We start from the raw sequence: 26,940 nt of genomic DNA, 5'->3' as shown, positions 1-26,940 counted from the left end.
GGACTTCCTGTCGAGTTGACGTAATGGTGCAATGTAGCTTTTTTGTGCGTCTAGGTGTGATACACGTGTCCACCGGATTTCGTGAATTTAGGTAAATGTGGCTGCCGGGGCATCTCTTTAGGGGGCGCTAGCGAGCCATTTGGCCACGCCCACTCACGACTCCACTAGAATATGAAATTTTTCACCGGGAGACATATGCGTATCCACTTTCACGAGTTTTTGAAGATGATAAAGCCTCCAAAAGTGCATTTAAACTTTCAGGAAAAAAGGAATAATAACTTTACGAATAACAATAGTGCTTTCGCACCATCGGTGCTCGGGCCCTAAAAAGATTGACACAACCTGCAAAAGTTTGAATTTCCAGTTTCAGAAATAGAACGATGTATAAAATGATGAAGGCATCTTCGAATAGTTTTTAATTGGGACTGAACGTCTGTCAGTGGAATGACAGATGTTTATGGACAGGAATATATGACTGAACAATAAGGACAAACCAGATATAACAGGTTTTTAAGAGATGTGACACCACATAGATTTTATCCTGACAGTGTTCAACACAATCAGATATGATATAATATGTAATCAAAAGAAAGGCTTCATCACATGCATAAAAGATGGTTGAGGACAATAAACATGAACAATAAACCCTCCATCCAGGTAGGATGTTATGTTGTTGAGCTGCATGTGACACACAGCTCAATCACAATGGTTCATTTTTACAGCCTGTCACACTCAAGATGCAAGATGGCGCCGCGCTAGCGGCAGCCTGTTGCAGCAGCTCCCCTCCCCTTGTTATTAGTATTATTAGTATTTTTAAGCCTTTCTCCTCTTCGGAGTTGTTGTTTTTTTCTTTCTCTCGTGTGTTAAGTTAACGGTCAGACAATGGACCGTAATTTTTCCACGTTTCTGGCTGGGGGCTCTGTTATTGTTTACTCGCGTGATCAGCTGATTGCGCTGAGTCGCCCCTACTGCTGCTGCCCGGAGCGAGGCCTGAGATCCCCGTTGAACTTCGGAGAAGACGGCGGGGTTGCAGAGCTGGAGCTAAGCTAAAGGCGGAAAGGAGGAAATACAAACCAGCGGTACCGGAGATCTTAACGGGGAACGTGAGGTCGTTGGCCAACAAGACGGACCAGCTCGGCGCTGGTAAAGACCCAGAGAGAGTACCGGGAGTGCAGCATCATGTGTTTCACCGAGACATGGCTGCACTCACATCTCCCGGACCACAGCGCGGCCGTACCCGGCTTCAGGACTGTTCGGGGGGACAGAGACGTTGTGCAGAGCGGTAAGAAGAAAGGTGGAGGGATTGCAGTCTATGTGAACGAGAGGTGGTGCAATCCCGACCACATGTGTGTGAAGGAACATTTCTGTAGCCCGGACATTGAACTTCTAGCCGTGGGGATGCGCCCTTATTATTTGCCGAGGGAGTTCACGTCCGCCATTGTTATCGCTGTGTACGTTCCTCCATCAGCTGACGCAGAGGCAGCAGTGGACACCATCCACTCCACTGTGTCCAAACTTCAGACTAAGCATCCCGGTGCATTTTTGTTAGTTACTGGAGACTTTAACCAGTCTGGATAAAGTACTGCCAACTGTTCACAAGTATGTTAACTGCCCCACAAGGAACAATAAAACTCTGGACTTACTGTATGCTAATGCCATGGATGCATACAGTACTACTGCCCTTCCCCCCCTTGGTAGATCAGACCACAACCTGGTCCTGCTGACTCCCAGGTATGTCCCCCTGGTGCAGAGGCAGCCTGTGTCCACCAGGACTGTGAGGAGGTGGACACAGGAGGCTAAAGACACCCTGCAGGACTGCTTTGAGTCCTTGGACTGGAATGTGCTGTGTGGACCACATGGGGAGGACATCAACAGCAGGACGGACTGTATCACAGAATACATCAAATTCTGTGAACACACCACCGTACCATCCCGGACTGTAAAATGCTTCCCCAACAATAAACCGTGGATCACCAGTGACCTGAAAGTTCTTCTTAATCAGAAGAAAGCAGCCTTCAGGTCTGGGGACAGGGAGGAGCTCAGGAGAGTGCAGCGCCACCTGAAGGAGAAGATGAGGGAGTGCAAGGACTCCTACAGGAGGAAGCTGGAGGCCAAACTCCAGCAGAACAACGTGAGGGAGGTGTGGACCGGTATGAAGGAGATTACTGGGTTCAAAGGGAGAGAGAGAGACAACCAGGGGGAAGCTGGAGAGGAACAACCAGGGGGAACCTGGAGAGGAACAACCAGGGGGAACCTGGAGAGGAACAACCAGGGGGAACCTGGAGAGGTCCAATGAGCTAAACTGTTTCTTCAACAGGTTTAGTTCACCACCCTCATCTGTCTCCTCCACACCTTACACCTCCCAAACACCTCTGTTGCCTCCCTCCCTCTCCCCTCTGCGCCCCCTGGTGAACTGCATAGAGCCCTCAATCTCAAAGGGCTCTTCCTCCATCGACACCTTGACCCCCCACCTCACTCCCCTCTCTGTGACTACTGGCCAGGTTAGGAGACAGCTGGAGAGACTCCACCAGCTCAAGGCTGCAGGACCTGACGGCATCAGCCCCGGGGTCCTGAAGACCTGCACCGTCCAGCTGGCTGAGGTCCTGCAACACCTCTTCAACCTGAGCCTGAAGCAGGAGGAGGTCCCGGTGCTGTGGAAGACGTCCTGTCTGGTTCCTGTCCCTAAGAAGAAGACTCCATCCGGCCTCAACGACTACCGACCGGTTGCCCTCACATCTCATGTGATGAAGGTGCTGGAGAGGCTGGTCTTGGCCCACCTCAGGCCGCTGGTAAAATCTTCTCTGGACCCTCTGCAATTTGCGTACCAGCCTCATGTGGGAGTGGACGACGCCATCATCTACCTGCTGCAACGAGCTCAGTCTCACCTGGATGGAACCGGTGACTCTGTGAGAATTACTTTCTTTGATTTCTCCAGTGCATTCAACACCATCCAACCACTGCTACTGAGTGAGAAGCTGCGGGTGGTGGGGGTGGACACGTCCACCGTCTCCTGGATCAATGACTACCTGACAGGCAGACCACAGTTTGTCCGTCTGGGCAGTGTGCTGTCTGATACGGTGGTCAGTGGTACTGGAGCTCCTCAGGGAACTGTTCTGTCTCCCTTCCTGTTCACCTTATACACCACTGACTTCCAGAACAACTCAGAGTCCTGCCATCTGCAGAAGTTCTCTGATGACTCTGCAGTGGTAGGATGTATAAGGGATGGACGGGAGGAGGAGTACAAGGCAGTAGTGGAGGACTTTGTGGAGTGGGCGGGAAGAAACCACCTGCTCCTGAACGTGGCCAAGACCAGAGAGATGGTGGTCGACTTCAGGAGGAAGACGACGGCTCCACAACCGCTGAGAGTTCTGGGAGAGGAGGTGGACATGGTTGAGGAGTACAAGTACCTGGGTGTGTCCATGACAACAGACTGAACTGGAAGACCAACATCAACGCTGTCTACAAGAAGGGGATGAGTCGACTCCTTTTCTTGAGGAAACTTCGATCCTTCAATGTGTGCAGCATGATGCTGGAGATGTTCTACCAGTCTGTTGTGGCCAGTGCTTTGTACTTCGCTGTGATCTGCTGGGGGAGCAGCATTGGAGCCGGTGACACCAACAGACTTAACAAGCTGGTTAAGAAGGCCGGCTCCATCATTGGCTGCAAACTGGACAGCCTGGAAAAGGTGGTGGAGAGGAGGACGCTGAGGAAACTATTGTCCATATTGGATAATCCTGACGACCCTCTCCACCACCTGCTGCAGGGACAGCGGAGCACTTTCTCTAAAAGATTCCTCCAGCTCCGCTGTCACAAGGACAGATACAAGAGATCATTCCTGATACAGGAGATCATTCCTGATACAGGAGATCATTCCTGCCCACTGCCATAAGACTGTACAATAACTCACCTCTGGCAAAATCCATCACACAACAATAACACTGTTGACTGTGTTTCTTGGTTTGTTTGTATATTATATATATAGATATATACTGTACTGTATATATATATATATATATATATATATATATATATATATGTTGACTGTGTTTCTTGGTTTGTTGTATATAATATATATAGATATATAATGTACTATATATATACTGTGCATTTTATATTTATTTATTTTTTTTACTGCTATTTACTGCTATTTTATTTTATTGCTTTTTTATTATTATATTCTATTCTATTATTTTATTCTATTGTTTCTATTATTGTCTTATTGCTTCTGTATGCTGCTGTAGCGAAAAAATTTCCCCTCTGGGATTAATAAAGTAAATACCTACCTACCTACCTACCTACTCTAATGGTGTTAGGTTAGGTTAGGTTAGGTTAGGTTAGGTTAGGTTAGGTTAGGTTAGGTTAGGTTAGATTAGGTTAGGTAGTTACTTTATTAATCCCCAAGGGAAAAAAAAAAAAAAAAATTCCGCTACAGCAGCATACAGGAAGCAATAAGATAATAATAGAATAATAGAAAGCAATAAAATAGCAGTAAAAAAAATAAATAAATAAATATAAAATATAAAATGCACAGTATATATAGTACAGTATATATCTATATATATTATATACAAACAACCAAGAAACACAGACAACAGTGTTATTGTTATGTGATGGATTTTGCCAGAGGTGAGTTATTGTACAGACTTATTGCAGTCGGCAGGAATGATCTCCTGTATCTGTCCTTGTGTTCAAGGAAAGACTTGGTTTAGTGCTGTGATTTCATATAATAGCTTATCAGGAGGGAGCACGCTGATAACAATGGTGCAGCAATTTAACAAATCATTGACACAAGAAATGTGATGTCTACAGGAAGTCTGGTGAACTGGTCTCCTATGGTGAGATAGAAATAAAACCTGCAATGACAGCACAGGTAGAGATTCATTCTCCACGATGTGATCCATGAAAACAGACAGATTCATACATGGAGGAACAAATTCAAAGATATCTGTAGAGAAGTAGATCAAACCATTAAAATGATGAATGGATGCAGAAGTAAAATCACATCTCTGATAATCAAAGCTGCTTCAGAAAGCATACGTGATACAGTAATGACAAGGAACAGTGATCAAAAAGATGAGAGGAAGAAGAAGAAGAATCTCCTGTTGTCTCTCCATGCTCTTCTTTTCTCTTTCTGCTCTCCTCTCACTCCAACCGGTACAGTCTGGTTCTGTTAGCAGATGTTCTCCACCTCTGGTTCTGGTTCTGTTAGCAGATGTTCTCCACCTCTGGTTCTGTTAACAGATGTTCTCCACCTCTGAGTCTGGTTCTGTTAAATTATGTTCTCCTCCTCTGGTTCTGGTTCTGTTAACAGATGTTCTCCACCTCTGAGTCTGGTTCTGTTAACAGATGTTCTCCACCTCTGAGTCTGGTTCTGGTTCTATTGTAGGTTTCTTATGGGAGATATTTGTTGGGTTTCTGTCTGTAACACTCTGAAGTCTTTTGTAAATGTGAGTAAACTGTCCAACATGAAATGAGCGATTGTAGGAAGTTCATCAGTGACGGAAATACTGACGAAGGGCACGGTGAGCAGTTTGGGAAGAGAAAGGAGCACCGAGGTCCAGTTGGAGATAGAAGACGTGTTTCATCAATAAGTAAGAACCAAACTGCATTATTGGAACTTTCACTAATCGGACTTTAATGTAACATTTTAAAATGTGTCTTTAAGTGTGATGTAGTTCTCTGTGGTTTTAATTCTGGAGCTCATGGAAAAGGATTTTCCTTCTCTTTCTCCCACCGTGATGTTTTAAGGGATTATTTGCAGGGGTCAGATGATGAGGAAACAACAAGCTTAAAATGCCTGCTCAGATTAGTCTCAGGCAGCAGGAGGAGAGAGACCTGCTGCGAGAGGTCAAACCTGCAAGACACCAAGTAATTACACGCTGTTCAGGAAAATACTCCGAGTTGTATTTATTAAAAGGAAGGAAACCTTTGTCCTGCGCAGAGACCAAAAAATAACACAGAATAAAAAAAAATGTCACCTTAACTTAACTGATGAGTTCAAATGTTCAGAGGTCACTCACTTCTCCTTAAATATTGAACATTAAAGTGTGAGCTGCGTCCGGATCCATCAGCTGCACTGGCTGTCAAAGCACGCCGAGCACGTCAGAGCTACAGTCGGATCAGCCGGACCACGTTTGTTCACGGGTCTCAGCCAGTGTGACCACATTCTTGAGAAAAAGCTCTTTGGAGCAAAGGTCAACGGTCAACTCACTACAACTGCTGCCGTCAGCGGATGTGATCCCAGTGAAAGATCCAATCAGGACAACAACAGGAGGGGCTCTTCGCTCAGAGACGACGCCAGTCCAGGACTTGATTTCCTTTGAGCCGACAGGTCTCGTCCATGAACTCACCTGCAGACTGAGATCAGTGTGGTCGCAGTCGGGATGATGAGTGTGCATTTTGAAATGTAAATGCTGACAGCGTGGATCCAGAAAGGCCTCCGCATCACATGTGTGAGTGATGCAGATTTCATAAAAAGGTGATGTTATTACTGGAAAATGAAATAAAATGGTGACTGTAGTTATTCAGCAGCTGGTTCAACGCTGAAAACACAGAAAGATACACATCTGTGCATCCTCATCATGTTTGACTACACACACACACATACACACTGACATTATTAACATGGTCCATGTTTAATAAAAAAACTGATCCCATAAAGCTGACAGACAACAAAGTGGTTCATCGTGATGTCAATTCAATTCAATTCAACTTTATTTATATAGCGCCAAATCACAACATAGGTTATTTCATGACACTTAACACATTAACGTTCTTACAGCAAGACGTTACAACATGTGTTACTTGTTACAGTGTTACATGTTAGTGACAATCGACGTGATACTTATATGTCTGATTACTAATTACTAACCATCTAGCCGATGGCACAACAAAACAAAAAATCACGTGTTTAGTGATCCAATAATGACGACAAATATCTACAATATATACAAACATTTTAAAAATGTGAGGGTGGACGGACAAAATATTTCAGTATTAACGTTGTTTATCACAGTATCTGTCTTTCTGGTGCACACGTGACCTCATATCTCCTCTGGTTAACAGTGACGGTACGACAGCCAACCATACGACAGCCCTTATAAAACAGATAGAAAAGTAGTTATCAAAAATAATTAGTTTGTAGGAAAAACAGATATTTGTACACCTTTCTACAAAGAGAACACATATAAACCTGCTCAGTACAGAATATGTTCAGATGACTGGACTTTTAAATGATCAACACCTTAATCAGAGTCCATATATTTTTGTCTTTGTGCACTATGACATGTTTTGTCAGCAGTTTCCAGTATCAGAATAATTTTTTTCTAGGATTAAGTGTCATTCTTGGTTTTAGTGATGTAAACTGCCTCTTTCCTTATTATTCAAAACACAAACACAGAGTTTGTCTTAAAACAAGTTAAATGCATACCATAAGTCAGAATCTGGTGGCAGGAGGACTCGAGCTTCTGTAATCTCATTACTAGACTCTAATCCTGTTGTGGGATTTTATATTCTACAAATATACTTGGCTTGATTTGACCCTAAATTGGCTCCGCACACTTCTAAGAGAAATTCATATTTAAGGCTTCATATAAGGCTTCATAACAGGACTTCAAAAATGTCTGCATAGTATCAGATATAAAAATAAAGTACACAAACACTACGTCTCATAGCGCACTATGCAAACGATACATCTACACACATTCATTGTGTCATCGCACCAACATTTATAACTGCGTCTGTTATCAGCGTGTGACGAATGCACTGCATCTACACTAGAAACATGACCGACAACATGTTCCTCGGGGAAGCTGTGGAAACTGAGGGTGAAATGTGATGAGTGTAAAGACTACGGATGACTTCACCACAGAGAGAAATTTTGCAATAATAGATTCAGATTATAAAAAAATACAAATGTTGAACCTGGTTTTCATCTGGGTTTTATGTCCCCATGTCTCCAGTTGTGTTTCTCCAGGAAGACTGAGACATCCTCCTGTCAGCTGAGAGACGATGTCACCGAGGTGGAGTTTGATGAAAGCGAAAAGAAAAAGTGAAAGAAAACACAGATGACGGCTCATCGTGCTCCTTACATGCAGAGATGTACTTGTTCAGCCGGAGGACGGAGATGTGGAGCGGTCCGGGAGGCAGCGGGAGGTCGGAGGCTCCATCACAGTCTGGTCTCTAAGCAGACACGGTGCTCACCGTACGCTGCCGCTTGTCCTGGTTTCGGTGTTTTCTCTTCTTGCAGAAGGCGTAGAGGGCTGCGAGGGGAACGCAGCTGACTGATGACACCAGCAGCAGCCCGATGAACACTTGACCAAAGACGGGGTACTCCATCACCACGGATTTACCCTGAGGAAACAACGGTACCGTGAACATGCCTGTTCATCACTCAGCAGACCGACAACCAGTTTGTTGGTCATCAACATTGTGTTTATAACAACACGTGCTGCAGAGGTTCACACATGAAGACAGAATCGCAGAGCACCTTTCATTGAAGTTGATTTATAATTACTTTTTTCCTCTTCGTATCTACTGCAGATTGATATATTTGATATTTGCCTCAAGTGTACTTTGACCAATAAAACTGTCCACATGTGACCTGCGGAGTTTCTGACAACTACTTGTACAACGTTGGATTTTCTCTGTGCAGCAGATGAAACATGAAGTCAGCACACAGCAGCAGGACATCAACAGTCTCTGATCTGAGAGAGGAGCTTTGAGTCATGTTTACATTTGAATGATAATAAAATAAATAATAAAGTGACAGGGCCAATAAGGATTTAATTGGAAGCAAAAGGTGACTTCACTAATTCTGAACTTAATTGCTGTGGATGCATATGATTGTCTCTGAACTTCTCCCAGACCGTATTTTAAAACATCTTCCTCCTTCTTATTACATGCAAACAGTTTCAAATTCAACAAGCTGATTTGAAATTGGATTAAAATTTGATAAAATACTATTTCCTTTACCCCTCTGAGCATTACAACAATATTTTACATGAACGTTTGTGTTTGAGGTCATTTTAAGACCAGAGTGCATAAACTACTTATTTTACATGTTGGGAAATATCTTGGTCAAAGTTTTTGAAGTATCATAAAATTAATTCCTCAATCAAGTATACCTGCGAAGGTTTTAAAGATCCAAAACAGAAATCTTTTATTGATAAAAGTATCCATGCCCATCATGCAGTACTTTGTAGAAACCCTTTTGGCAGCATATAAGGCTTTGAGTGTTGTTGGGCAAGTCCATAGACTGTGTGTAAAAGTGGACGTAGCTTCTGGGTCTGAAAAGGGAAACCAATGCAAAAGTGCCTTAAAGTGCAATACCACTGAGGGCCACTAGGGGCTGGCTGCAAAAACCCTCTGTCTCCATAGACTCCCACTGAAAAAGCATCAAGTTCTCTCATGAAACACAAAGTCAGTAAATGTTTTCCACAAGTCATCATGCTGTCATTAGATAAACTTCCCTTCTGATCAGTGTTCTGATCCTTCTGGAAATAATGACAGCATTCATTACATATTAGGACTCAAACACAGATATGGGTGGAGGGCAGGGTTCTTTGAGTGACAGGCCTGTGGTGCAGTCAAGTTTCCTCTATAGGCGGGTGGGACATAGGGTCTGATCCACCCCTCGCTCCCCCCCAGCTCGTCCAAACATGGTTCAGGCTCCAAAATAGGTGGCGATGGCCGAAATGCTTAACTCGAGGTTTCAGAACATCGCAGTTGGTTACCGCCTGAGTAAATCTCAACAAGATTTGCACATCAAGAAATGGGCGTCCAATTCAGGAGGCAGAACTGAGCTCTGCTTGGCTTAGACTATATTTAATCTTTGCACATGTGCATGTTTGCACCAGTTTAGAGATTAAAAAGCTGCATGTTCAGGTCATTGGGACTAAAAAGGCTGAACTCACCATCTCTTTGTCCCATGCCTGATAGGTGGGTGTCCCTCCCTTGATGTAGTTGACAATGTAGAATATGAAGAGGAAGATGAGGAGAATTGGACTGGTTCCAGCCAACATGATCTTCCAGTACCAACTGGGGCGATGACCGAGCATGTCTTCTATGTCTTTTTCAAACCTGAAACAAGCAGATCATGTTTTTAGATCTGATATTATTCCATACAATTTGAGAGACAGTGCTGATTATATCATTACGATTGTCACACTAGCCAATAGTTGAGCCAACCTTTACAGAAAAAAACATGAATTTCACATGAGGAAAAACGTGTTTGTGCACACGGGAAACATGTACAGTATGTTGCCAATGGGAAACATGAGGTTTTGAAACACTTTCATGGTGTCATGGTTGAAGCCCATATAGATTCCCATGTGAAAACCTTTCCACATATTTTCCCCATGATGGCATACGTTGAAACATGTGATATGTCATGCGTGGGATCTCATGGGTCTTTTTTCTGTGCTGTAAAACAATAGTGGAACTGAAATGAACAAATGTGCATCCTACCACACACGAGCGAAACACACCTTCTGATCCCGTAGATGTAGCTGACGGTGATGACCTCGAGGAGGACGACGAAGAGCAGGGAGAACGTGGCTCCGTAGTCGTTGAAAATGGTGAACCAGTAGTTCCCTGATGTGGTGGTGAAGCCCAGGCCGAGCAGCAGACAGAACAGACACACAATGCCTGCAAGAAAAACTCAACCCTCAGTCACTGATATCTGAGTCACAATAATGAGCTGCAACATTCACTGCATACGATACTGCAGTCAGCAGCAGACATGTACTGTATACTGTCTATGTAGATATTAAAACTAAATAATGCACCCTTATATCATCACAGATGCTGGCTATGAACTGAGCACTGATAACAAGCTGGATGGTCCCTCTCCTCTTTAACCTGGAGGATGCACCGTCCATGATTTCCAAAAAGAATCTCAGATTATGATCCATCAGACCACAGGACAGTTGTCCACTTCACCTCAGTCCATCTTCAATGATCTCGGTCCAAAGAAGGCGGCGGTGTTTCTGGATCATGTTTCTATCTGGTTTCTTCTTTGGAGAGTTTTAACCTGCATTTGTGGACGCAGTGATGAACTGTGTTCAAACGATGGCTTTCAGAAGTGTTCCTGAACCCATGCAGTGATTTCCACTCCAGAATTGTCTGTTTTTAATGCAGTGCTGCCTGAGGGCCCGAAGATCACCACCATCCAATATTGGTTTCCAGCCTTGTCCCGTGTGTTCAGAGATTTCTCCAGATTCTCTGAATCTTTTAATGATATTATGAACCGTAGACGATGAAATCCACTAATTCTTTGTAGTTTTATGTTGAGGAACATTATTGTCAGATTGTTGCACTATCTTTCCCACAGTCTTTCACAGAGTGGTGAACCTCTCCCCATCTTCACTGCTGAGAGACTCTGCCTCTGAAATTAGTTAATTCATTGCAATGTTCCACCAAGTGGTTTTTTTTTTTTTATCTTTAGAGGAATTTTCTTTTCTTTTCTTGACCCTGTCCCAACTTTTTTGAGACGTGTTGCTGCCATCAAATTCAGATTGAGCAGATATTTTAATAAAATAATCAAATTTAATTTAATAGTCCACAATAATATTGAACATGCTGCATCAGCGTCAGTGTGGATCTTACCATTGAAGAGCTCGTTGCTCATGCGGGACACCACCTTGAAGTCTCGTAGCGGCGTGATGATGGCTGTGATGTTGCCCACCATGCTGCCCATTCCCAGCAGCAGCAGCATAACGAAGTACAACACGGACCATATTTGAGACAAAGGCATGTTCTTAATGGCCTCACTGTACACGATGAAGGCCAGACCCGTCCCCTCCACAGCCTGGAGGAGCAGAGAGGGGAGAGCAGAGTTTATGGGTGCAGTGGAAGAGGATGTCTGCTTTGACTTTGTTTTACAAAGTAAAACTGATCAGGTTTTTAGAAAGAGACTCAGCTCACGTCAAAACATATGAGGTCTGTGGGTGACATTAATTCATCAAATTTCCTTTTAAGGCAGCTTTCACGTGGAACATCTTGTTCACAACTCGGCAGAAATGTGGATTCAGACAGGTTCACCTTGGAGTCCTGGAGATGTCCTAACGGTTCCCCTCCCTCTCAAAGCAAGCATTCAAAGTATGTGAGAAGTTACTTCAAATGAGTGTCTCTCATCCTTCAGATGGACTGCGAGTCCTGTCCTGAGTTGTCTCTCCTGTGGTGTGCCATGTGTTTGTGAAGAGGTTGTTTTGTCTTGTACCAGTCTGATCCTCCCTCTCCACAGTGCTCATGTCTGTTTGTTCTGTCCTCAGGTGGACGAGCTTCTGTGTTTAAACAGCACATGGACGTTTTGCAGCTTAAAGCAGACAAGAGTCTGTCTTCTGAGTGAATACTGATCTGTGTGGGGGTTTTAACTGTAATCTTGAAGGTTCAGTCATCTTTGATGTTGAATGTAAATAAACCCACTCACCGTGGTAACCACACCCTCCATCTGGTTCTGTCGTATGGCATGGAAACTGAAAATTTAATTGTATTTCCTCAAAACCCTGTTTTGTCGGACCACTTCTTATTAACATTTGAAGTTACAATAATGGACTACACAGCATGTGGGAATAAATCCCACTACAGTAGATGTCTGATAGATAAGGCCGTGGCCAAGTTTAAGGAAGCAGTTACATGTTTATCCTCTTCGACGCCGTGTGTTAAAGCAGTAAAAGGCATCTACGTTGATCTTAGTCCCACACAAGTGGATCATCTGGTAGAAAACACTGCAGTATCTCTGCTACAACTCTAGATGATGTCGCCCCTCTGAAGAAGAGAGTCATGAACCAGAGGAAGTTGTCTCCGTGGTACAACTCAGAACGACGCTCTGCTAGTCAGCGACTAGAAAGATGGAAAGGAAATGGAGTTCCACTAATTTAGAAGAATTTCACCTTTCTGGAAGGATAGTCTAATATTATGTAAGAAAGCTCTTCGTAAGGCCAGAACTTTATATTATTCATCATTAATAGAGGACAACAAGAACAACCCCAGGTTTCTTTTCATCACTGTAGCAGGCTGACAAAGAGTCCCAGTTCTGTTGAGCCCTCTATTCCTTCAGCTCTCAGCAGTAATGACTTCATTAACTTCTTTACCAATAAAATTCATACTATTAGGGAGAGAATCGGGCAGACCCTTCCTGTTACTGTCACTGATGTGATGTTAAGTACAGCAGCCCTGAAAGCAACTGTAGGACCAGATGTAAACTTGGAACATTTCTCTCCTGTTGAGCTCTCTGAGTTAACTAGAATTATTTCTTCATTTGGATCCTCGAGCTGTCTGTTAGATCCCATCCCAACTGAACTTTTTAAGGAAGTCTTCCCTTTAATTAATACTTCCATATTAGATCAGATCAACCTATCTATTGTAACCGGCTATGTACCGCAGGCTTTTAAAGTGGCTGTAATTAAACCTTCACTTAAAAAGCTGAGTCTTGATCCAGCTATTTTAGGAAACTACAGACCAATTTCCAACCTGACGTTTATTTCTAAAATCCTTGAAAAAGTTGTTGCAAATCAACTTTTTGATCATTTACAAAGGAATGATCTGTTTGAAGATTTTCAGTCAGGCTTTAGAGTTCATCATAGCACAGAAACAGTTCTGGTGAAAGATACTAACGACCTTTTATTAGCCTCAGATAATGGACTTGTCTCTGTACTTGTTCTTCTGGACCTCAGTGCTGCTTTTGATACGATTGATCGTACGATCTTATTACAGAGATTAGAAGACGTTACGAGGATTAAAGGAACTGCATTAGACTGGTTCAAATCCTACTTATCAGATAGATTTCAGTTTGTCCATGTCAACAATGAGTCTTCCAGACAAACAAGAGTTAGTTATGGAGTTCCACAAGGCTCAGTGTTAGGCCCAATACTTTTTACTTTGTACATGCTTCCATTAGGAGATGTCATCAGGAAGCACTGCATAAACTTCCATTGTTATGCAGATGACACTCAGCTACATCTTTCTATAAAACCAGATGAAACTAATCAGTTAGTAAAACTTGATGTCTGTCTAAAAAACATAAAGGTCTGAATGACCAAAAACTTCCTGCTTCTAAATTCAGACAAAACAGAAGTTATTGTACTTGGTCCTAAACACCTCAGAAACTCTTTCTGTAATCACTTAGTTACTCTAGATGACGTTGTCTTGGCCTCCAGCAAAACTGTGAGGAACCTTGGAGTCATATTTGATGAGGATTTGTCCTTTAGACACCATATAAAGCAAATCTCCAGAACTGCCTTCTTTCATCTACGTAATATTAATAAAATCAGGAAAATCCTTCCTCAGCGTGACGCAGAAAAACTCATTCATGCGTTTGTTACTTCTGGGCTAGATTATTGTAATTCCTTGTTGTTAGGATGTCCAAATTACTCATTAAAAACCTGCAGCTGATCCAAAATGCTGCAGCAAGAGTACTGACGGGATTTAGCAAGAGAGATCATATTTCTCTGGTTTTAGCTTCTCTTCACTGGCTTCCTGTGAAATCAAGAATAGAATTTCAAATTCTCTTGATGACTTACAAAATTCTTCATGACCAGGCTCCATCATATCTTAGAGATCTTATAGAACCATATAATCCAAGCAGAGCACTTCTCTCTCAGTACGCTGGTCTACTTGTGGTTCCTAGAGTTTCCAGAAGTAGAATGGGAGGCGGAGCTTCAGTTTTCAGGCTCCTCCCCTGTGGAACCAGCTCCCAGTTTGTGTTTGAGGGGCAGAAACTCTCTCTAGCTTTAAGATTAGTCTCAAAACGTTCTTTTTTGATAAAGCCTATAGTTAGGGCTGGCTCGGGTAGACCTGAACCAACCCTTAGTTATGCTGTTATAGGCCGAAGCTGCTGGAGGACCTCGTTACATGCTGAGCTTCTTTTCTTTCCTCCTACTCTTTAACTGACTCATACCTCACCATCTTCTTCTCTCCCATAGTTTCTTATTATTATCTGTTGTCTCCATTCAGTTCCTTCGCTCGCATAGTTTCTGTTCTTTCTTTTCCAGATGTCCCGTCATGGAGCTGCATGTCTCTGCCCTGCACTTGTCATCTCCACCAACAGTTCTTCTCTTCTGTCTCTATGCTGTCCTTTTCTCTCTCTGCTCTCCTCCCACCCCAACCGGTCGAGGCAGATGGCCGCCCACCTCTGAGCCTGGTTCTGTCGGAGGTTTCTTCCTGTTAAGAGGGAGTTTTTCTTCCCTCTGTTGGAGGTTTTTCTCCCTTAAAGAAGAGTTTTTCCCTCCTAGCTTATGTGGGAATTGTTGAATTGTTGGGTTTCTCTGTATAATATTGTAAAGTCTTGCTGTAAGGACTTTAATGTGTTAAGTGCCATGAAATAACCTATGTTGTGATTTGGCGCTATATAAATAAAATTGAATTGAATTGAATGCACAGTCCCAGAAGATCGGATTTTTCCATAGACAAGCAGCTCCCGTGAGGCAGCTCAAGGACCTGCTCTCCTGTCCTGCTCAGATGAAACTTATACCCTGACATACATACATACAGTACATCTTCTCTGAGTCTCACAGAGACTACATCTCACATCAGGACTCCTCAGACCAGAATCCAGGTCCCTCTAATGTCCCAGCAGGTCTCTTCTTCTTCTTGGTCTTCCTTAGTCGTGGGTTTTGGAAGGTCTGATTCACACAGTCTCCTCCGACAGCTGATGTTGAGATGTGTCTGTAGTTTGAACTGATGTGGTTTCTAATCTGAGCTGCTGTTAACTTTTGTTTTCTGATGAAAACTTCTCCTCTGAAGCAGAGGAACTCCTGGTCTTCATCTCCTGGTTGAATGAAGCTCAGCACAACACAACTCTCGGTCTCAAACACTTTAAGAGGGCAAGAAGCTGCAGAGACCAGGTGTTGGTGGTGTCAGCATGTCTGACACATGTCCTGTAGTCTCGCGTACTGTGGTGTGTCATGGAGGTCGTCAGTAATCCTAAATGGTGGAATGAGCTCCCCAACGACATCAGGACAGTGGAAACTCTGTACATCTTCCGCCGCAAACTAAAAACACACCTCTTCCGACTTTACCTTGAACAGTCAAACTTTAGTAGCACTTAAAATGACACTTACTGATAGAACTTTATAGTTTGGCTTTCTTGAAGAAATTGTATTTTCTTGATTCTTGTTGTTCTGGGTTTTGTACCCTCATGGTTGAAATGCACTTATTGTAAGTCGCTTTGGATAAAAGAGTCAGATAAATGAAATGTAATGTAATCCAGGACGGCAGGCTGTCTTTCTGCTGTTTTGTCCCTGAGCTGAGCAGCAATGGACGAGTGGTGTTGAAACCACTGGAAAAGTCATAAACCCTGATCCTGAGAAAGCCTGCAGCTCTGTGGAGGTGTGAGAGGGATGTGAGCAGGAAGACGGGAGGAAATATAAACAGATGTGTGTGTATCTCTCTTCAGTTCAGGGTTATCTCCAACCACAGGAGGCACTTTATGATTAATGTTTATGCCACTGGTGATATTTATGTTTTTGACTGATTTTCAGCTGTGTTCACATGAAGTTAGTATCTGATAAATATTCCTGCTCTGTGTGTGTGTCTCTGTCAGAGTGAAGTGGTGAACGTACAGTGTTCAGTTCGCTCTCCAGGTCGCAGGGTTCCAGTTTGGAGGCGAGCTCGATGAACTCCTGCGGGTACGTCAAGTTCAGCCTCTCGATCCACTCGAACACGTTGTCGATGGAGATGCTGTCCTCCGATAGGCTGAAGGTGTTCATCAGTAGGACGCGGGTCCTGCACAAAGAAGGAAAAGGACATGATGACATGAAGAGACCACAACTCTAACCCTAAAATTCACAGTGTTAACACTTAATAAGAACAGTTCAGTATATCAGTATCTAACCTACAACCTACAAACCCTGCTTGGTGATGGATATAGAAATGAGGTTTTATAAATAAGCCCTGGTTAATATTGTACATCAGTTCAAAGGAAGATGGTCACACAGGAAGATCACTGAGATACACAGAATATTATGTCAGTTAATGGCCACAAATAACTCACACTTACAGCATAATATAAAATAATATAAAATGAAATATCAGCACAGGCCAATAGACATATTATCAGTATCTGGACTGCTATCGAGTGCCTTCAGATGGAGTTCATATCAATAGGACAATTGAAACCAAATATTTGGCTATATTTTTGGACCATAGGTTTTCTTGGAAACTGTATTTCACAAAAAGACAATTAGTCCTTTATTTGAGCTGTTTTTACATTTCATTTCAAAGTAAACTGAATATACTGTTTATAATTATAACATAAAAACATTTGTATCTTTTAATTGATGAAGAATGCAAACATAAGGACACCAACGTGGACGGTAACTCATTCAACTAAGAAAACTGTTCAGACGGACACAGTGACAGAGGTCAGATTTAATGGGATTCATTAAATCTGGATCTCTTAAACAAACTCTACTCGGAGACAACAGCATGTCTTTATGGACAAACTGTCCTCAAACAACAGATCAACACTCAAACATTTTAATTTTAGTTCTCATCTCTGACACACAACGACTCTCTTCACCTCTCTTGCACATCCACTCCTCATAACAACCCCCCTCCCCCCTTTGTATTACTCTTTGTGATATCATTGCATCTACCCGACTACAGTTTACTTTACTAATTCATGTACTGTATATGATCTCCACATGTAGCCGATTGTTGGTCTCTTTCCACTTTCTCTCTTTTTATACCAACAACCAGGTTTTTACAAAGTTTCCATCCAACTTCCACCAGCAGCGACCAAATAAATCACAGAGGGATCCACGAGACACAGCAGCTGTACTGAAAGGTGCACACACACACACACACACACACACACACACACACACACACACACACACACACACACACACACACACACACACACACACACACACACACACACACACACACACACACACACACACAGCCGGGCGTAAGGGCACAAAACACACACAAAGTACACACACCTCTCCAGGCAGTTCTCGTAGTTGATGGTGGCCTTGAAGCCGTAGATGGAGAAGGTGACAATGCTGGCGAAGATGGAGGTTCCACTGTTGATGAGTGCGACCACGATGGCCTGACGCTCGAAGTTGTTGTTGTACTGGTTATAGCTGGCGAACGCTATGAGTGAGCCGAAGCCCAAACCCAGAGAGAAGAAGATCTGAGTGGCAGCGTTGATCCACGTGGTGGGGTTGGCCAGATGTTCCATCTACGAGCAGAGAAACATATGAACAAACTGCGTAGACGACCTACAGCAGTCCTGCACGCAGACCCACAACCTTCCTGCACAACTCTACCTTGGGTGTGAACATGTACTTGACTCCGTTGATGGCTCCATGAAGAGTGATGCCGCGGATCAGGTAGATGAAAAGGACCAGATACGGAAACGTGGCGGTGAAGTACACCACCTACAGGCAGAGAAACGCTCAAAGTCACAGGTGGAATGTGGATGTGTGAGGACAGAGAGGCATTTTGGGAGCTTCGTTATATCGTCCCTGTAGGAAACAACATTTTCATGAGCAGGATCAGTGAGGCAGTCTGCTGCTCTACAGAGTCTCTAAATGATTCATGCTTGTAGCTGCATGTGTATTTTTAACATTGTGTCCTCATCGCACATGTTGGACAAACTGTGGACAAAGGCTCATATTGATTTAATAACATGAACATACCTCCACATCCATTTACTACAGTGGCATTGCTATAAAGTAAATTGTAAACCTAGATATTTATGGGAGCAGGTAAACAAAATTCTCCTGTAGAAATTGAACCCAAGTATCATCCATCAGTGACGTCATTGTTGGTTTGTGAACGTTATGAATCCTCCAGTTCAGATTCTGTCCGTCACCATCTTTGCTAGTTCGGAGCAGTTTGGAGCAGGAAGTGACCATATTTGGATGAGCTGGGGGAGGAGCCAGCAGTGGGTCTGACTGATCTGATTGGAAACCTGATGATACTGTGCCCCGCCCACCGATAGCTGTAACCTGACTGCACCACAGGCCTGTCAATCAAACAGACACGCCCCTAAAAACAGGTCTTTTTGAATCTTATTTTCTAATGAATGAGGGATTATTTTCAGATGGACCTCCAGAAAACTAAGAAGAAGGAGTGACTTTAGCTAACAACACCGAGATAACTGATGGACACATTTTATTCACTTTGGATTTGATGAGATAAGTTGAATGGGAGTCTATGGAGCCGGAGGCTTTTTGGAGCCGACCTCTAGTGGCACTCGCTGGTATTGCAGCTTAAGATACTTCTGCATTGGAACCATTTTTCAGACCTGAAGCTACGAACACTTTTATATCCAGTCTGTGATGTGGACTCACATCTGAATCATCAGAATTTGTTTTGGCCGCCTCTTTATGACTGAATGTAAACTTCCTGATTTCGTTCTGATTTGGTTCCGTTTCCATAGAAATGAATAAAAATATCAAAACATATTGCTAATTGTTGAAAGCTGTATCATAGATGTGCAGTAAAGTCTTTCTCTTTTTTAGTGTCTTTTACAGTTTTTACACCAGAACATGTCCCATGAAAAATAAAATACCTGCCAGAGTGTAATCGCCAAATATTCAAAAACAAAGCGCCTCCTCACCTTCCCAGTCGACTTGACTCCTCGAATGACGAACATATAGGTAATCACCCAGGCCAGCACGAGGCACAGTGCCTGGCCCATGTGGATGCCTCCGTGCTCCTCAATAGTGGGGGAGATGTTGAGTGTCTCCCTGAAGAAGAAGTACTGGGTGGGTGTGGCCCGCTCACACTCCTCTATGGGTCCGGTCCGGTTGGAGTTTATGGGGCAGACTGACCAAGGCAGCACTGACTGGGAGGAACACAGAGCAGTGCAGGTGTGTTACCTGTCTGAGCCAACATACTGGACACACAGCAGCAGCATCTGCTACTGAAAACATGACGGTAGTTTGTGAATTAGCAGCTCACTTGAAATGAATGAAAGAGGTACCAGAAACTCCATGCATTGATGATGTTGTAATAGAGACACAGATACAGGGATGTCACAACACTAGCAAGACCTAAAACGAGAGAATTATTTAACAATTACAAATCTTACAAAAGACAATTTCATTTCCATTTCACATCTTCTAAATCCACCTGTTTACCCACAATGCCTCTTGGTATATATCTCAGTTCATCTGTGTGATCAGAGCTCCAAGCTGCAGAAGTCCCATGTTTTTTTAGCTGGACTCCAAGAAGTTTTTTCTTTGTATAATGACTCTCACATCAGGGAACATTACATAGTGATCGTTTGCATAAATGAAAATTAAATCAAGCTTACTTAGCAAAACATAAAGATAAACATGGTGTTCAGGCAGGAACCAACGACCACACAGAGCCTTTCACTGACACTACAGTCGCACCTAAAGATGTCACACTTTTCCTCCACGTGCTGGCTGCAGCCTCCTCATCCTCCAGCCTCATATAACCCAACACAGAGCCACTGTTCCGTCAGCACTTACCCAGTCCTCCCAGGTAAGGGCTGATGGCAGTCCATGCCCCGATGCTACCTAAACGCATCTTCTGACCAATGGCCAGCTCCATGTAGAATAAGGGCACACCCTCCAGAAACAGCATGATGAGATATGGGATCAAGAAGCCCCCTGAAAGTGGAGAGAGATGCAACTTAGCTCAGAAAAACAACGACTATAAATAAATAAATAATACAGTTGGTGCAAGTGTTGCCATTCATTTTTTAACAGGAGGTACAGAGTGATAAATGTGTAATGAAGGTTTTCTAAGGCACTGAGGAGAACACAGACAACACCACAAAGACATCTCTAGAAAACGAAAAGCAAAGCAAACGACAAGGACAGAGCTGATCTTTGACGATATACAAATCTGCATCTGCAACTTATATAGAACTCTGTTTGCAAAACAAGTTGGGATGCCGTTCAAAATATAAATAAAAATGATGATTTGTAAAACATATACACCCATTTTTAATTTTAAATAGACCAAAGACAATATATCAAATGTTGAAACTTTTATGAAAATATATGCTCATTTTGAATTTGATGGCAGCAACACGTTTAAAAAAAGTTGGGACAGGATCAACAAAAGACTGGAAAAAATGTGTAAAGAGTAAAAAAAACACCTCGTGGAACATCTCATAACTAATTAGGTTACCTGGCAACAGATCAGAAACATTATTGGGTATAAAAAAAAAGCATTTCAGAGAGGCAAAGTCTCTCCGCAGTGAAGATGGGGAGAGGTTCACCACTCTCTGAAAGACTGTGTGGGAAAATAGTGCAACATTCTAAGAATAATGTTCCTCAACGTAAAACTACAAAGAATTAGTGGATTTCATCATCTACGGTTCATAATATCATTAAAAGATTCAGAGAATCTGGAGAAATCTCTGAACACAAGGGACAAAGTTGGAAACCAATATTGGATGGTGGTGATCTTCGGGCCCTCAGGCAGCACTGCATTAAAAACACACTATTCTGGAGTGGAAATCACTGCATGGGCTCAGGAACACTTGTGAAAACCATCGTCTGGTGAACACAGTTCATCGCTGCGTCCACAAATGCAGGTTAAAACTCTCCAAAGAAGAAACCAGATAGAAACATGATCCAGAAACACCGCCGCCTTCTTTGGACCCGAGATCATTGAAGATGGACTGAGGTGAAGTGGACAACTGTCCTGAGGTCTGATGGATCACAATCTGAGATTCTGTTTGGAAATCATGGATCTTTAAAGAGGAAAGGGACCATCCAGCTTGTTATCAGCTCAGTTCTAAAGCCAGCATCTGTGATGGTACAGGGATGCATTAGTGCACATGGCATGGGTAGCTTGTACATCTGGAAGGAAGCATTAATGCTGAATGATATATTCAGGTTTTGGAGCAACATATGCTGCCATCCAGACAACGTCTCTTTCTGGGAAGGTCTTGTTTATTTCAGCAGAACAACATCCAACCACATTCTGCACGTATTCCAACAGCATGGTTCTCTAGTAGAAGAGTCCGCTGATAAACTGGCCTCCTGCAGTCCAGACCTGTCAATCATTGAAAACATCTGGAGCATCATGACATGAAAAATACAACAAAGGAGACCCTGAACAGTTGAGCAGCTGAAATCCTCTATCAGGCAAGAATGGGACCACATTTCACTTTCAAAACTCCAGTAACTGGTCTCCTCAGTTCCCAAGTGAATGAGTTAAAATTTAATGAGTACATTTTTTTTTTTTTTTAAACAAAACAATTTCTGCATTTCAACATTTCATATGTTGTCTTTGGTTTATTTTCAACGAATTATGAGTTTATGAGATTTATAAATCATTGCATTCAGTTTTTATTTGCATTTTACACAGCGTCCCAGCTTCTTTGAAAACAGGGTTGTTCATCATATCACATGAACCACAAGTAATAATAGAGGCATTAAGGTGTGCCGGATGATAAAAACTGTGATTTTGCAGAGTAGTGCAGGAGCGGTGTCCACGTTTTGTGCCTTCGGCTGTTTGCTGATTTCCTGGTTCCTGGTCAGTGGTCTGCTGTCTCTGAGGTTGTGTTTATGCTGATCAAGCAGAACAGGGCAGTTGGCCATGTGTTATAAACTGCACCAGGAACACCTTCTATTACAAAGGCGGGGTGTTTTCTCTTTACTAGTATCAGTATTTTTCCAAAGTTTCAGTAACGGAAAAAATGTCATTATGCATTTATAAAAGTATATTTATTTTGCTTCCTAAACAATGTAAATCAAACTCAATCTAAAAGGATTTAATCAAAACGTAAACAAGAGATGTTTAGTTTGGAGTTCGTTCACGTTCATTTAGTGATGACCTCCGACCCTGAGCACAAGCTGTCACTTCTCCACTGGTCTGCTGCTCTGAAGTTACACATCAGGGGCGTAATTACAGTAGATGTGTACTCATTGTTCAATGATCCGTGCAGCCCCAGTAAGGACATAACAATCAGCCCGTCCAACCTCATTATATCTCCTCTGGAAACTCTGAGGACAAACTCTCTAAACTCTCCACCTGGACTGTAACTACTGTTTTATCTGTACTGGGAGTAGAAAGAGCAAAGAAGAAACACTTCATTCTCATCAGCAGTGAAATGTGAAGAATAACAAATGGACCAACATGTAGAGTCCATCTAAACCCGTGTTTAATACATTAATACAATCTGCTGAGCACGCAATCCCATTTTAAGAGACGTGCGTACAGTCAATGGTATCATTAACTCTCTACTGTAACTGGATGTTTTTACGGTGAATGGTTGCGCAATAACTTTTATATAACCTGCTCCTGGAAATACACAGACTCTTAACTGAAGGTGTGGATCGCCTTCAGTAGATTTAAATACATTCCATTACAGTACTTTACTGTAGGTTATTTTATTTTCAATTAAATTATATTCTATTCTATTCTATTCTATTCTATTCTATAGCGCCAAAGGTTATTTCATGGCAATTAACACAGTAAAGTCTTTACTACAGAACTTTACAGCATTATAAAGAGAAACCCAACAATTCATACATAAAGTAGGAGGAAAAAACTCCTCTTTAAGGGAGAAAAACCTCCATCAGAGGGAAGCAAAAACAACAGAATAGAGATCCAATACAATTTTTAATAAAGAATTAAAGCCACCCCTCCTGACAAGAAGACAATCTAAGTTTAAGACTCTAATTTATAAATTCTCCACCTTTCACCAACATTTCTCCATTTTGCTCCTCAGAATCAACATAAACTGTTCAACTGTCTCTTCATGATTTAAATCAGTGAATCTACACTGCGCTGCAGTGAACTGATCTGTTGTTTATAACATGAGGTATTACTCAGTATACCACAGTACTATAATATAATACACCAACAATAACCCAGGCTCATACAGTAAATCAAAGGTGACTAAAACCAGGCTGCTTCATGAACCATGATTTTGAATTTATCACAAGGTTTATATTAGAGGTATATCATTTTTATTTTTATATTTCCAATGTATTTACTCTACATGTCTTTATTTCTTTGTGTCTGACATAACTTTAAATATATTTGTAGTGTGTGCCGCTCCATCACTGAATAGCAGCTGTAATCTCAGTTCAGACGTTCATACTTTTTCAGGTAGTCGCTCCCTGTTCGACCTGCTGCTCCTGAACTTTAATTACTTTGCTGATGTTTTCCTCTGAGATACTCCTGACTGTAAAACAACAGCTCACTGACTCTGATAAGGATTCCTCTGGACCTTTACCACCAGGAACCACCTGAAACATCCCACCTGGACCTTTACCACCAGGAACCACCTGAAACATCCCACCTGGACCTTTACCACCAGGAACCACCTGAAACATCCCACCTGGACCTTTACCACCTGGAACCACCTGAAACATCCCACCTGGACCTTTACCACCAGGAACCACCTGAAACATCCCACCTGGACCTTTACCACCCGGAACCACCTGAAACATCCCACCTGGACCTTTACCACCCGGAACTACCTGAAACATCCCACCTGGACCTTTACCACCCGGAACCACCTGAAACATCCCACCTGGACCTTTACCACCCGGAACCACCTGAAACATCCCACCTGGACCTTTACCACCCAGAACCACCTGAAACATCCCACCTGGACCTTTACCACCCAGAACCACCTGAAACATCCCACCTGGACCTTTACCACCCAGAACCACCTGAAACATCCCACCTGGACCTTTACCACCCAGAACTACCTGAAACATCCCACCTGGACCTTTACCACCCGGAACCACCTGAAACATCCCACCTGGACCTTTACCACCCAGAACCACCTGAAACATCCCACCTGGACCTTTACCACCCAGAACCACCTGAAACATCCCACCTGGACCTTTACCACCCAGAACCACCTGAAACATCCCACCTGGACCTTTACCACCCAGAACCACCTGAAACATCCCACCTGGACCTTTACCACCAGGAACCACCTGAAACATCCCACCTGGACCTTTACCACCCAGAACCACCTGAAACATCCCACCTGGACCTTTACCACCTAGAACCACCTGAAACATCCCACCTGGACCTTTACCACCTAGAACTACCTGAAACATCCCACCTGGACCTTTACCACCCAGAACCACCTGAAACATCCCACCTGGACCTTTACCACCAGGAACCACCTGAAACATCCCACCTGGACCTTTACCACCAGGAACCACCTGAAACATCCCACCTGGACCTTTACCACCTGGAACCACCTGAAACATCCCACCTGGACCTTTACCACCAGGAACCACCTGAAACATCCCACCTGGACCTTTACCACCTGGAACCACCTGAAACATCCCACCTGGACCTTTACCACCTAGAACTACCTGAAACATCCCACCTGGACCTTTACCACCCAGAACCACCTGAAACATCCCACCTGGACCTTTACCACCTGGAACCACCTGAAACATCCCACCTGGACCTTTACCACCTAGAACTACCTGAAACATCCCACCTGGACCTTTACCACCCAGAACCACCTGAAACATCCCACCTGGACCTTTACCACCCAGAACTACCTGAAACATCCCACCTGGACCTTTACCACCTGGAACCACCTGAAACATCCCAAGTTGAACTTTACCACCTTGAACTACCTCATAGATAATCCTCTATCACGCCAACTCTTATTCTCACTGAATCACCTTCTTTAATCTTTAATATGCATTTTAATTTGATTTACACTGATGATTGAAGATGATGATGATGATGATGAAGGCGGCTGAGTAAATCTTCCTCCTCTATTTAAATGCTCATGAGATTTCATGTCGCTCACGCCTTGTTAACCATGAGCGGCAGGTGTTGCGTAAGGAAGCCGCCACTCACCTCCACCGTGCATCTGACACAGGTACGGGAACCGCCACACGTTCCCCAGACCCACCGCGTACGACACGCACGCCAGCACGAACTGCATGGGGTTGTCCCAGTTCGGTCTCGCATCTTTAATCATGTTCCCGTCCTCTGTCAATACAGAACCTCTGAACAGCAGCGAAGAGTGTGTGTGAGGCTGCTGCGGTTTATAAGCTCTCTGTGAATGTAATGTGGTCACTGAGGAGGAGGAGGGTTTTCTCAGCAGCACGGGTCTGCCTGCATGAAGGCACTACACCTCCCATGATGCCCCGCTGCGGAGCGCCTTCAGAGCTGCGTGGGAGTAGTTCTTTAAAACTAAACAGCTATAAACACCAACAGGTGTTCATCACTAATGAGAGGCACTATTTTAGACTTTCTTTATGTTGATTGAACTTTTATTGAATGCTATATTTTATATTTTAACTATTTGTGTTTAATTTATGCATTTTGTGTTTTTATGCATTTTATTTCTGTTATTTCTGTGAAACGCTGCCTGTAATTTTCTTGCTGTGAAACACTTTGAGCTGCATTTCTTGTGTGAAAGGTGCTGAACAAATAAAGTTCATTATTATTATTTTCTGTTTTATTTTCTTTGTGTATTTGTATTTGTATTTATATTTTATTAACTTCTGCCTGCTGTGTTTTAAATGTATGTAAAGCACATTTGTAACTTTATAGATATAGATATTTCGATAAATATGTTATTATTATTATTATTATTATTATCATCAGGGAGGAAATTACAGCTGTGACCTGACAGGTTCGGCTGAACACAGACAAAAGTGTCTAGTCACCTCTTTTATTGGTTTTATATTTTATTACTTTTTTTTTATTGGTATTTTATTTTTAGCACACAGGATTGGGTTTTTTTTCTTCTCTTTCCGAGCCATAAATCACATATGATAATGACTTCAGTTACTGTGTGACTAGTTCATTGCTAATGTGAGTAGTGCTGTGTTAGCTGTGTGTTCGTCATGTTTGTGTATCCTGAACATTATTATTATTATCATTATTACCAGTGAAGAGGTGTGTGGAATAAATACAGAACTAGATATTACATTATATTTATAATTATGAATTATTCTGCTGAGAGGATCCACACTGGGAGGCTGCTGTCTGTCA

The 26,940-nt window shown here is 42.8% G+C and overlaps 1 protein-coding gene across 1 annotated transcript; it reads right to left on the bottom strand.

Annotated features, from left to right (window-relative positions):
• Positions 1 to 7,350: 7,350 nt before the first annotated feature.
• LOC138632016 (sodium- and chloride-dependent transporter XTRP3-like) lies at positions 7,351 to 25,968 on the bottom strand. The gene is made up of 11 exons (XM_069717269.1): positions 25,795 to 25,968; positions 20,457 to 20,597; positions 19,921 to 20,012; positions 19,577 to 19,804; positions 18,279 to 18,389; positions 17,949 to 18,190; positions 16,563 to 16,725; positions 11,608 to 11,809; positions 10,488 to 10,647; positions 9,915 to 10,080; positions 7,351 to 8,352 (listed from the first exon to the last, which is right to left on the bottom strand). Exons 1-11 carry the CDS (start codon positions 25,916 to 25,918, stop codon positions 8,182 to 8,184), a joined length of 1,800 nt encoding a protein of 599 aa, XP_069573370.1. The 5' UTR covers positions 25,919 to 25,968; the 3' UTR covers positions 7,351 to 8,181.
• Positions 25,969 to 26,940: the final 972 nt, after the last annotated feature.

The sequence above is a fragment of the Brachyistius frenatus genome, unplaced genomic scaffold, assembly GCF_029030835.1.
Source record: "Brachyistius frenatus isolate BFR_SWC_R1_liver_20210118 unplaced genomic scaffold, ASM2903083v1 Contig_171, whole genome shotgun sequence".
NCBI lineage: Eukaryota > Metazoa > Chordata > Actinopteri > Embiotocidae > Brachyistius > Brachyistius frenatus.
This window is presented reverse-complemented; position numbering and strand designations above follow the sequence as displayed.